Genomic DNA, 12312 nt, shown 5'->3' with positions numbered 1-12312 from the left:
ATTCAGCGTCTTAATGGATTCTTTCTTTATTCTAATGTGCTCGAAGTTGTTCCACCTGCCATCTTTTTTGTTCATTTGAAAGGTAAAAGCCCAACAAGTGGTTTATTTTTTAGCCACATGCAGAGTTTATAGCACTATTTCAAACTGTTACTGCAGTGTTAAAAGCCAGCGCTTCCTTTTCCTTGTCCTTGGCCTGATGGGAATCTAAAACCTCAAAAAAGACCACATTGACTCATCTCTTTAAGTCAAACATGGACATGTTTTGCAGAGGGTAAAATCCATTTTGGACTTTATGAACTGTAACATGTCACGTCATTTGGTTGGCCTGGCATCACCTGATAAATGTTCAAATCCAAATGGCACCATAAGTGCCTCTGGACACAGCTGTGTAGACCTGCAAACAGATCAGTGACACCTGCAATGTAGTGCTGAGCACTGGCACTCTGCTGCACAGTCGTTGCATCAAACCCATCTCGGGTTAGATAAAAAAATGATAAAACAGCCGAGGCTGTGTAGAAATGTTTGAAACAAAATGGAACAGAAATAAAACCTCAACTCTCAGATTCATCTCATTTCTGGACATGAATGCCAAATCCAGTTCTTTCAGTCTTAGGCTGCTGTGATAGACAGCCTAATCTTTCACATAATATTGAGTTGAATTTCTTTATAATTTGAGCAATCTGAAGGAGGCCCTGGGTTGAGCCTTGGGGAACTCCAGCTGCAGTTTAAAACAGTTTATAAGTTGTGAAAAATCTTTCTATTTTTAGCTGATAAATAATCCCAAAAGACTGTAACTATATTTTAATAGTCTGAGTTAGGGGTGGGCGGTATAAACGGTATACGGTATAAACGATATAAATTTGGCCAACGGCAGAGATTTTGACCATACCGCTCTACTGCAATAGCACATGTTGATGGTGTCATTAAGCTGCGTCTGTTTTGGTTGGAAGCATTGCAGCGGCTGCAAACAACATCATCTGCAAATTATGCCGGGCGACAGTAATAGCAAAGAGACGACGCAGTTTTGGAATATGGGGAAAGCCAAAAACTGCACATTCTCCACTTCCGTACCATTGATTCATTAATACTGAATTCTCTCGCAGTAGATTATCTCAGTTGTTCTCCCAACTGAAGTTTGGTCCGTTTACAGCATCCTGCCATGCGATTGCATTTGTCCCTAACCACCAGGAATCCTCACGTTAACTTTTATCGAGTGGAAAAAAGTTAGTGTTCATCTTTCAGCTACACTGTGCTAATGTTATGCTAACGTAGCTGTTTTTCTAGCGACACATAGCACATCATTATATACCAGCTAGCCCAACTTCAGTAACCCTACAAACGTCACTGCTGTTTAATTTTCACTGTTTTAATTTTCTGTCTTCATTTATGTTGTAAGTGATAGCAGAGCTATACGTTTTAATTTTTTCAGGAATCTCTCAGAACATGCTATATCATGTTTAGGTGAAAACTAGCGAGCTAACTTCTAACTCTGTTGAATTTAATGTTTTCGTGGGTGCCTGGATGTTAAACTTAATTGTTACACCTGGTAAAGCAGCAACGCTGATCATTTTATTAAAGATGAAATAATTTAGACAGTTTTTAACTCTCAGTGATGCCGCAGTGTTCGTTTGACTTTGGGACCTGAAGACGACAGAGTTTAGGACCCAGATTACTTCGCGAGGCTTCTGACTACAGCAGCTGTAATGCTCCGGCAGTCCATCAAGCTTTGCGCCTTCATAGCTTGCCAAAGTCTTACTAAAACATTTTTTGATGGATTTTTGAGCGCTGTTTACCACATAAAATCGGTTCGAGGTCAGTAAGCACAACCAGAATTCATACATAAGGCACACTGTCGATTTTAAGTGTGCCCTATAGTGTGTAAACTACGTTATACAGAATAAAAGAATATATCACAATATATATCGTTACCGCACATGCTTCAAATTATACCGTGATATGGATTTTAGGCCATATAGTCCAGCCCTAATCTGAGTAGTATTTGTACCTATGTGGCATCTTAGCTGAATAGGGAGATTCATAAATCCACTTTTAACCACCTTATTAAGACCTCAGTCACTCAGGCTTGTTGGTGATCTGGCAACCACTGGTTGCTGTCGGTAATGTATGCGCGGCTGCTGGAAGTTGCTAGATGAAATCGGTTGCAAAGGGTGCTGCCAATAACTTCCCTGTGATTGCTTTGGTTGCCAGCAGGTCACCACAGTTTGCATGAAAGATGCTAGCTTGTCTGCAAACTGGAAATGGAGAACGTTTACCTTCACCATAAAAGTCATGACTCATGGCTGCAAACAGCACATTTTAAAACAAAAACACTCTGGTGTCTGGTTTATGTCACACTTTTTGTTTCCTGATGGAGAATACACATTTTTCTGGTGACCTGAGTTTGCTGGGGTGGGGGGTGACTGAACAATCTCTAGGCCTGTGTGAGTCATTTAGCTGTTATCTAAGCAGAAAATAAGAAACCAAAGACATAATAATAACCTTTCAAAATTACAAGCTAGTTCTTCACATCTTCTCCACATTCCTCATATAAAAAAGCTTTAACACACACTTTGATAACAGGAACCCCAGGGGTGAGATTAATGTGCCTATTAGGAAAGTGAAGGCAATGCCATGACTGTTTTTCAGCTGTGAGAGGTTGTACTGGGAATGTCGGCTGATATAAAAGAACTCTGATTTTGTGTATTTATAACCTGTAAAACTAGTAAATAATGGGCTTTACTGGTTAGTCACAGCTTGGAGGGCCTTGCTGCTTTCCTCCCAGCACTGCTGTAAATATAAAATCTGATTTCTCTAAAACTTGTCAGAGCAGCTGGCAAATGGAGCTTCCAGGAGCTTCGATTAATTAACATGTAGAAACTGTGTCCACAGGCGTCCTCACTGAAGCTCCAGCAGTCATTTTCTGTAACTAAGTGGCTCTTTCTCCTGCTGGAGCTGCGAACATACGAAAGCCACGCCGCTAATTGAACACCGGCATGTCGGAGCATGTTTCAGCTTCATGCTGCAGTCAGCTGCTCCAGGGACAGGGCCCCCTTCATCACCTCCTCCTCGTCTCTGAGCCCCAGCCTCCTCACACCTCCTCTAGTCCTCAGATAGTTACCTACTGTCTCCTCTGATTGGCCTCTCCAACACCTCAGTCAGCATCGTGAATCCATCTTCGGGCTCGCCTGCCCGGGCCTGCTGCACTCCGAACGTGAGGAACATCTCCAGGTCTGCTTTTTTACAAAATCAGCTTCAGAGATTTGTGGGCTCATTCCGCCGTTCCATGAAGATCAGTGTGTTTTTTTTTTTTTCTCCCCCCGTCAACAAAAAGCTCAGAATTTAATTTTATCTGTGGACTTGAACATTTTATACTTTTTCTTTCTTTTGAAGTTTCTGGTTTTAATTTCACTGAGACTAACATGTACAGACTGTTTTACATCAGTTTAAAAACAAGTTTATTTACTTCATTAAATTAAAGTTAGTTTTGTATCGCTATCAAGGCCTCACTTTGCCTGATCTGGAACCTGCTAACATCAACCAGTTAATTAAGCACCCCTAAACGTACTGTTTGGTTAAATAGAACCTCTTTTTTACCTGTTTGTAACACTTTTAGAACCTAAAGGTATCGGTTATGTTAAGATACTTTAAATGTCACTACTATTATAGAGTCATTTAATCATGGCCATTGAAACAGTCACAGCTGTATAACTTCATACATTGTAAACCAGCTGCATTTGTCCGCGTGAGAAATTAAAGCCAGCATCACTAGAGCAGCGCTACCTCGTGCATCTCACCTTTAAACCACCAACTTTAACATCATTGTTGTCACCTGGTACCCGATAACCATGACAACGTTAAATCAGTCTTATTTTAGCATGACCAGCATTTATTCAGTGATGATTCAGGCATCGTGTTGCCCTCTGGGTTATTTGTGATTTTGGGTTTTGGACTGAACTGGACAGCAGGGCGCTGGGAAGAAGACGATAAGGCAGCGGGACAGGTGGCCATCATTTCCCACGAGGCTTTGCGGCGGCGGCTTTGAGAGATGAAGCCTGTCACAGTTAGCCAAACAGCGCTAATGCTCTCCCCAGAAAGCCTCCAAACGCTAACAGGAAAGCAGAGCCGGCTGTGTTTGTGTGCATTTTGAACAGATGCTCTGGCTGTAAATATGGGGGGTGAGGAGGAGGGGAGGAGGGGGTGCCATTTGTTTTCATTTTGTTGCATTCGGGGGGAGGAGGGAAGAAAACAGCCATTCAGATTCAGCGGGTCTTCTGAATGAGCCTGCAAACCAAATATTAGTGTGTGAGCACACACACACACACACACACACACACACACACACAGCATTTTCATAGTATTTTGTTTTTTGGCCTTTCATGGAGAAACTGCAGCTTTGCAGTTTGTGCTGCTTGTTCATATTTTTGGGGGATGGTCTCGATCGTGTTTCTGAGCATCTCCTGCGCTGGATGAAGCTCTTATCTTTTTAAAGTGCTGCAGTTCTTTCTCCCTTGGTTTTTAGAGCAGTCTCTTCAGCTTTTTATGCGCTCTTCATATGTTCATGTGTCAAGTTTGTAAAAACTCTCAGTGTATCTACAGCCAGTGGGCTCACGGTGTCCTGGCGTTCTCAGCTGACTTCATGTGGATATGAAGCTGAGGATCAAGAACACAGCAGCAGATTAATTATTGACCCCCTGCTGTGGATGAGGTCAGAGGTTCTCTGTGCTGAAGTTTCCATTTTCAGCGCCATGTGATGGTGTTTGTCTCTGCCGTTCAGGACCCTCAACATAGACCCTCAACCTCTGTCTCCTTGTCCTAATGTGTTCATTTTAGCCTAACCACAGCTCTGTAGCTAGCCACCAGGTAGCACACTATTATAAGACAGCAAGCCTGACTTCACCAGCCCTCCAAACAACACTGTTGTTTAGTTTTTTACGCTTTGTTTTCTTCCAAAGTTACTCCACAGCGGTGTGTTTTAGAAATACTATTGTCAGAAGTATCTCTGCAGGTAAACGTCAGTTCACACAGGACCTTGTGAACACCCTGAGATGATGGACAATATGAAAAATATAACACAAGTGAACCATCCGTGTCTGGTTTTGTTGCAGATAATGTGTGGTTATCTCTGGTGTTTGTGGGCGCGCCATGTTTTGAATGAACTAGACTGTCTTGATGCATAATAAAGATGGGTGAAGCCACCATGAAGTCACCTTTGCAACTTTAATAGGAGAGCCAGCGTTCAGCATGTACGCTGATGATACTGTTCTGTATATGGAAAATAATAACCATTGTGACATCACACATTGACTTTTGGACTCAACATTCAAAGGTCCACCTGCCACTCAAATAGGCCACGCCCCTTATAAGGCAAACTTTAAGCCATAGTAGAATTGAAACAGGTGTGGTATGAAACAGTTATGAAGGGTACAGTTATCGATAAAGGATAAACCACTTTCTTTATCAGGCTGTAAACATGTTTAAGTTTTAACATGGGAGTCTATGGGGACTGACTTACTGTTGGAGCCTCTGCTGGAAGTCAGAGGAGGTGCAATTTGTGGTACCAGCTGATCAAACCTGCTCTCTGCTCTTTGTGCCTCTAACAAGTCAACAGAGGAAAGCATTTTAGGTGGTGTAGCATTAACCCCAGTAACAGTGGAGATCAAGCAGAAGCTCCGTCCTCTTGCTCTGCGCTAGTGCTGCTGTGGTGGTCAGGGTCGCCCTTGGCGACCACCCCTCTGCAGACTGAGTCTGGCTTCAGACGCAGCAGCAGTGAATGAGTTTGCGTTGTAAAGTGTAAACGAGGCAGACGTGGTGGGTCGTTGGGCTGTGCAGTGCGGTACTCTCTCTCTCTCTGACGTCCTCGCTGCAGCTGATTTGGAAACTATCAGCGCTCGGCTTGTAAATTTCCCCAGTGTGAAAAGCAATGCATACAGAATGAATCCGCCTCTATTTATCTATCTGACTATCCTCACACGCCTGTACACGCTTGCCGCGCGGCAGCCTAACGCCGGCCTACTGCGGGGAGGTAAAGAAATAAATAAAGCCTGTGCGCAGCTTCAGTTTTTCCGCTCGGCTCCCCAGACGTTTCTACACCTATCCGTTAGATTACAGATGACAAATAGACCCAGATCCTCCTCTGCCGACTGCGTCGGCCCAGCTGTGACGGCATTTCGTCCTCCTGAGGTTTCACCGGCGGCTGTTAGTGTTTGTTAAAGAGCGGGGCGGGTGAGGAGGGAGGAAGTTTGCAGCAGAGACACCAAAACCAGCCGCCGATAAATCATTTTGTTCCTCGATTAACCTCGAGGACCTCACTCTGCAGCTACTGCATGTTATTACAAGTGTTTTCCAGCTGAGTGCGTCTTCACTGATTTATGCAATATTTCATTTACAGTTTCTGAGTCGGCGCTCTGCAGCATCTCAGTTTGTGTGCAGGGACAAATCTCAGCGGAGAAAAAAATCACTTATTTAAACTGATTTCTTTTCTGTTTGAAAAATGTCTGTGAGTCCTTTTCATCGACCGAATATTTGTGTTTGTGAGACCCTCATCTATCAGCTCGTGTAGGTTTCTCTGACTCTGAGTCTGAGGTGAAGCTTCAGGCGTGGTCCATCAGCACATGTCAGTCACATCGAGTAGAAACATGACGGTTCAGCCTGCAGGTGGGGGGCAGGCTGACATAACATGGACTCATGTACTGTATTCAAGATCAAATCTGCTCCTTTATTTGCTTGTCTCTTTCATTTCCTGGGCTGTGTGTGTGGCCCTGGGCCCAGAACACCCATTGGATAGTCAGATTCAGGAGGAGGAGGAGGTGCTCTGATCGTGAGAAGAGTCTCTCTCACCAGCCTGATCAGGCTACCTGTAGGGAAAGAGGAGGCAAGAAGGGCCTGCTGCTAACCGGTTAGCAGCACCTAAAATGTTCATGAATAGTAAAAACGAACCAAGCTTCATCCTCTGATGCAGGTCTATGTTTTTAAGGTGGTTTTCAGAAAAATGTTTAATTTCTAACTGAGGTTTTGATTTTTTTTTTTTTTTGGTCCATTTTAAATCAGTCGCCCGTCTGCCAGCATTCCTGCACTTTCATAGATGTGTCTGTGTTTGCTTCCTGTGTCTGAGTCACTCTGAGATTGAGCGGGTGATGATGACTTCAGTTTGTTGCAGAAAATCCCAGTTAACCTCGTTAACCAACCTCACAGCTGGTTTAATCTGCAGTTATTGGAACATAAGTTCTGACCTGGTTCTGTGAGAGGTTCATGTCGATATCTCGTGTGCTTCGGAAGCTCCTCAGGATCAAAACTGCTGTAAAAACGATTACAAGGCATCAACTTGTATTTTCAGCTATCAAGTGATAGCTGAAAATATTCACAATATGAAGATTAAATTCAGCGTGGCTTCATCAGATATAACAGTTACTGTCATCACTTCAAGATGCTTAGGTGTGCTTGTGTAAAGTCGTGAAAAATAATCTGACCTTTGACCTTTGCAAAGTTGTTTGAAATGACATGAAATCATAGTTCTACTCACGTTTCTTTCTCCTTTTTCTTTGCAGAATCAGACGTTGTGCAAAGGCCTCAATGAACTTCAGAACGGACAGGTAGGTCACATGATGGTGTCTCTAGAGGTGTGCATTCACCTGAACAAGCTCCTCCCACCTCCTCTCTCACTGCTCCTGCTGTAAGTCTGCTTCTTCACCCTGCGGCTCATCTTTGTCCTCTGAGGAGAAACCAGTGAAAATAAAATGCTTCGGCCACATTTCACTGCCAGAGCTGCCGCAGGTGGAGCTGACTTCATGGATGATGTGGATGTGTCGGCGGTGGTTGGTTTGAAGTTGTGGTGTAGTGTAATTGGGCGGTGTGATCTGTGACGTGAGTCCGAGGGTCTCCGGGATGATGTCCTAACTTTCTCTGAAGTTTGTTGATTTTTCCTGCCATTGATAAAAGGCGGCAGGAGCTGAAACACGGCCGTAACCGTTTCCTTTGTTGCGCTCGCCGGTGCCGGTGATGCTGAGCGTTTGTGACGGCAGCGAGATGGCTGAGGAATGTGAACAGGCTGAGAGGATGCTTCCAGAGAGCAGAGACAAAAGGAGGAGAGAATAAGAGCTGGAGATTCATTACACGTCAGTTTAATTTCAGAGCTGCGATTCATTACGCGCTGGAAGTCGATTTGGCCGCTCGTTGCGGCGGTTTCTGCAGGCCCTCCCATTTATTTGGTCTCTCAGAGGCGAGCAGGCGGACGAAAGAGAACAAACCTAATTAAGGCCAACCCTGTGATGGGTGGATAATTGTTGTGAGGCATCAGTGTGTGTAATTGAGGCTGAATTTGTTTTACAGGTTGTAAATGTGCGTTTTCCCCCTTTGGATGGTTACTGCAGGACTCGTACACATTTGAACGGTGTCCAATCACCGCCACAGGTGACCGTGGAAGGTCATTAAAGCAGTTTCTTGAAAACCTTCACTCAAGGGGCGCCCACAAAAAATAATCTGTGCTTTCTGCAGAAACACAAACACAGAGTTTACTCCAGCTATTTTTTTCTGTGGTTAAAGACTCTGATTGGCTCCCTCGGTCCTCCCCCAGCCAAATAAATGAAGAGTGCAGCGTGGAACACCTTCCCTTGTTACCTCCCCGAGGTATAATTAGACACAGCCAGAGAGGGAGATCAATTCTGAACATCATAATACGACTCAGAGTGAAGCTGTTAAATGATCCTCAGGAGACCTGCTGGAGCTGCTGCAGTGTTTAACAGCCAGCCAGCATCAAGGGAGGCCACGCTCGCTTAATTCCCTCCAAACAGAGACGAGGACGTGTGCCTCCGACCTCCAGTCACCTGTTTCATCTGCACACTCAACCACAGACTGTATACAAAAGATGGTCATAGACAGCGTGACATCACCCACTTATGTGGACTCCATTTTGAAGCTTCAGTGTTAACGTACAGGCTGCCATTTTATTATTTTTTTGGACAAGTGGGTGGAGTTATCAGCTTACGCTTGCTAACAGAAACTCCCAGTGCTCAGTAACCTGCAGTTCCTCAAACGGCCACTAGAAGCTCCAGCAGTGAGTCATTATTATATTATTATTATCTTTGTCACCTGGGCCATCCTTTTATACAGTTTATAATGCCATCTTTGAATACTAGAAAATAAAATCCTAGTTTCACATACATGTATAACCAGCACATATCACCCCCTGCTGGTGTATCCCTGTGCTGCACAGTACAGCATGATTTGCTTTCACAGTGCTGTGAGCTGTGAGCAGACAGGGAAAGTTTTCTGTTTTTCAACCTTACAAGTTGCGATTAATTACAATGAAATGACATTTATCATGATGTCGTCTTATTTTTAGATATTTCAACAATCTAAATATTTTCCGATGTTTCTGCAGCAAATCTACCAAATGTTCAAACTAGGTGTTTGTTCAGATTTAGTCTGGGGTAAGAGGGGATGAAAACCAGCCTGACTGTGAGGAGCTTGCTGAAAGGAAGCACCGGATCATTGATATACTCTGGTGTTAAACACAGAATTCACTCAAACGTGTCTCCAGTTTTAAAATATTGTTGTTTTTTTGTCGTTGTTTTTTTTAACTTTTGCATTTAATGATTAAAAACCTCGAGTTAACATTGAAAGTGTTTAGAATAGATAAAAGCTCGTTTCTTGATAAAATATAATGCCCACACTCGGCCACATCACTCGGTAAAATTGCTTGGGCGCCGAAGGGTGAAGTGAGCCTTCTCCAGAAAGCTCTGATTGTTCCTTATTGGAGGCTTTTTATCGGACTTGGCAAAGCAGGCAGCCCCCTCTCCTTCTTCTTCTTCTTCCTTTTTTCTTGCCCCTCCGACTGTGACGGTGTTCAGGACTGTGTATTTGCTTTGGGTTGGCGGGTAAATGTTGACACGGTGGCTCTGAATGAAAGCTTTTCCTCGCTGCTGAGAGAACAGAGGACTTTTGGAAGGTAGTTTAAGGCCTCCCATCATCATTTTCTCCCCACACCTGTCCCACTCACGCCGCTGCCATCAGCTGAACTGGTTCTGACCTGCTCTTCCTGTCACTGCAGCCTCTCTGCAGACTCCATCACGTCTCACAGATCTGCCTAAACTACTTCCCTCTCCGACTCAATCATTCGCTCCATCCAGCCCATTATGGCGCCTTTAACAAGCGGCCGAGCCACTGAAGCCCCCCCCCCCCTTTTCCTGCTCATCCACAATCACTTCAAATTAGATTGGCGAGTCAATAGAAGAGTCAATATTTAATTTGCTCATAGCAGGTGGTGATTCAGGCGGAGACATGGAGGATCCACCTTGAGGACGCCATCCTTCACATGAAGTGCGACGAACTGATAAAATGTTCTGAAAGAGGGGGAAAAAAGGAAGTCATGTTTTTGCCTGGAGATGATACCTTACAAAGGCTTCAGGGGAGTCGACTGTAATTGCCTAATGTTGACTGTCAAGTAGGGCTGCCAGGATTAGTCGACTAGTCACGATTACGTCGACTATCAAAATCGTCGCTGACTTATTTAGTAGTCGATGCGTCATTTGAAGCTTTGTATGATCCCAAAAGAAGCAGGAATAAGTAGTAGGATTTAAGAGTTTAATAACGGACTGAAACAGAAGATGGCAGCACTGCATGTACAAGGATGCCAGCTGCCGTTAAACCCCGAAGAAGAAGAAGAAGAAGAAGCAACTCCGGTATCGTAGCCGTGTCCAAATTCAGGAACCGCATCCTCCTGTGCCTGCATTTGTAGGCCAATTACGTTACGATGAAGACTCCGACAAATGCGCCCTTCATTTCCCCAGATTTGAAGGATGGGTCGGGTGTATACTTCGTGGCCCAACCTATCCCAGAATTCATAGCGCAGCACAGCTCAGTTTCCAACAATGGCGGCAGCTAGTTAGTTTTAATATTACTCTTATTCACTGTTCCCTCTAAGTTGCGCGCGTGCACAATTGCGCACTGCTGGGACGGTCTCTGTGGACAGAAAAAAAATCAAACCTGAATTGAAATTAAAATCAATTTTTTGCAGTGTTGGTCAGTAAGTGACTGGCTGCTCCCGTATGGGATTAGAACGATGCCACCTTATCCATAGTCCAGCCAATAATGCGATTCACATTCGTATATAAGCAGCTAATCAACGTCGCTGACAGGCTATGACAGCATCCTTATGTGCCGACACCGGTGTTTTAGCTAGCAAAGGGGCGTGGCTGATGTGGAGAGAAGCCACGTTAATGACAATGTGGACAACCTTTGGAGATGTGAGCAGGACAGATGGAACAATTGGCGGGAAAAGTGTGGACTTTATACCAGTTTTTAAATTGTGTTGATAGGCCACGAAAACCAGAGTTATGATAAAAATATTTGCAATGTTTGGTTTTCTTCCTGAGCACTATTGTTGTTTATATTTACTGCGAAGAAATGGTAAAAAACGGCGTTTTATAAGGAAAACGCTCGAAAGCCCTCTCAGCCTGTGAGGAAAAACAAAACCAAAAAAACCCACCCTTTCCTATTGGTGGAAAAATGTACCATGTCAACCAATCAAAAAATGATTTGGCAACATGGCATTTAGTTGTTTAGGGAGGGGGGAAGTTTTAGGAGTGACGGCAGTTTTGAGATGTGAGAGATTTGCTACGTTTAGCACAAATCTTGTGTTAGTGTGTAGTGTAGTCAATAGTTTTGTTGTGTGTGTCAGAACAATGAGGCGACTACTGAATGTTACAGGTGTTACAGGAGTGATACACCTCCAGTTGTCAGGCCTGCAGGTATCAGGCTGTTCTCCTTTATCTCATAGTGGACAGAAATTATTTTTTGGAGTGGCACAAATAATTTCAAATTTGATGCAGAACAGCTGATTGTTCTGTAAATAGTTTGAAACGTTTATTTTAAAAAATGCCTTGGCTGCATTTTTAGGTAAACAGCTGCAAAAAACTTTGTTTGCATAACTCAGTTACTTTTTTGAAGAAGTAACTATATAATTATTGCCCAACATTGGTCATTATTTACTGTATTTTGCAGACAGAGAGTTACAGGACTCTCTCCCAGACCACAGACTCATAATACAAGTCAGAGCTTTATAAAAAAAAAAAAAAAAGAAAGTTGTGTTTTCAAAATTGGAGTTCAAGTTATTTTTACTTCCAATAGTGTTAACATACTACACAGGTCATGAACAAGATTTCTTTTACATTTTCATTGTAAGTGGGCTAAAGCAGTTAATTAAAAGTAGTGTAACATAAATGTAAATGCTGTAATTTGATTATTTTAATAAACCATGTAACTTGGATGGATTCGATGCTGGCGTGACCACAGTGCACACGTCTGATGTTGCTCACA

General features: G+C 43.5%; 1 protein-coding gene across 2 annotated transcripts in view; it reads left to right on the top strand.

The window, feature by feature from the left end:
• phf21b (PHD finger protein 21B) overlaps nucleotides 1-12312 on the top strand; it is an 89921-nt gene that overhangs the window by 36455 nt on the left and 41154 nt on the right. For both annotated transcript variants that reach the window (XM_086268077.1, XM_086268076.1), the window contains exon 2: nucleotides 7545-7589. In XM_086268077.1, the coding sequence (XP_086124203.1) occupies nucleotides 7545-7589 (45 nt within the window). The remainder of the gene's footprint in view (nucleotides 1-7544; nucleotides 7590-12312) is intronic.

This window comes from Aulonocara sp. 'chitande type north' Nkhata Bay, linkage group LG17 (genome assembly GCF_057382095.1).
Source record: "Aulonocara sp. 'chitande type north' Nkhata Bay isolate Kocher_YH1m ecotype deep benthic linkage group LG17, A_spYH_male_GT1.1, whole genome shotgun sequence".
Classification (NCBI taxonomy): domain Eukaryota; kingdom Metazoa; phylum Chordata; class Actinopteri; order Cichliformes; family Cichlidae; genus Aulonocara; species Aulonocara sp. 'chitande type north' Nkhata Bay.
This window is presented reverse-complemented; position numbering and strand designations above follow the sequence as displayed.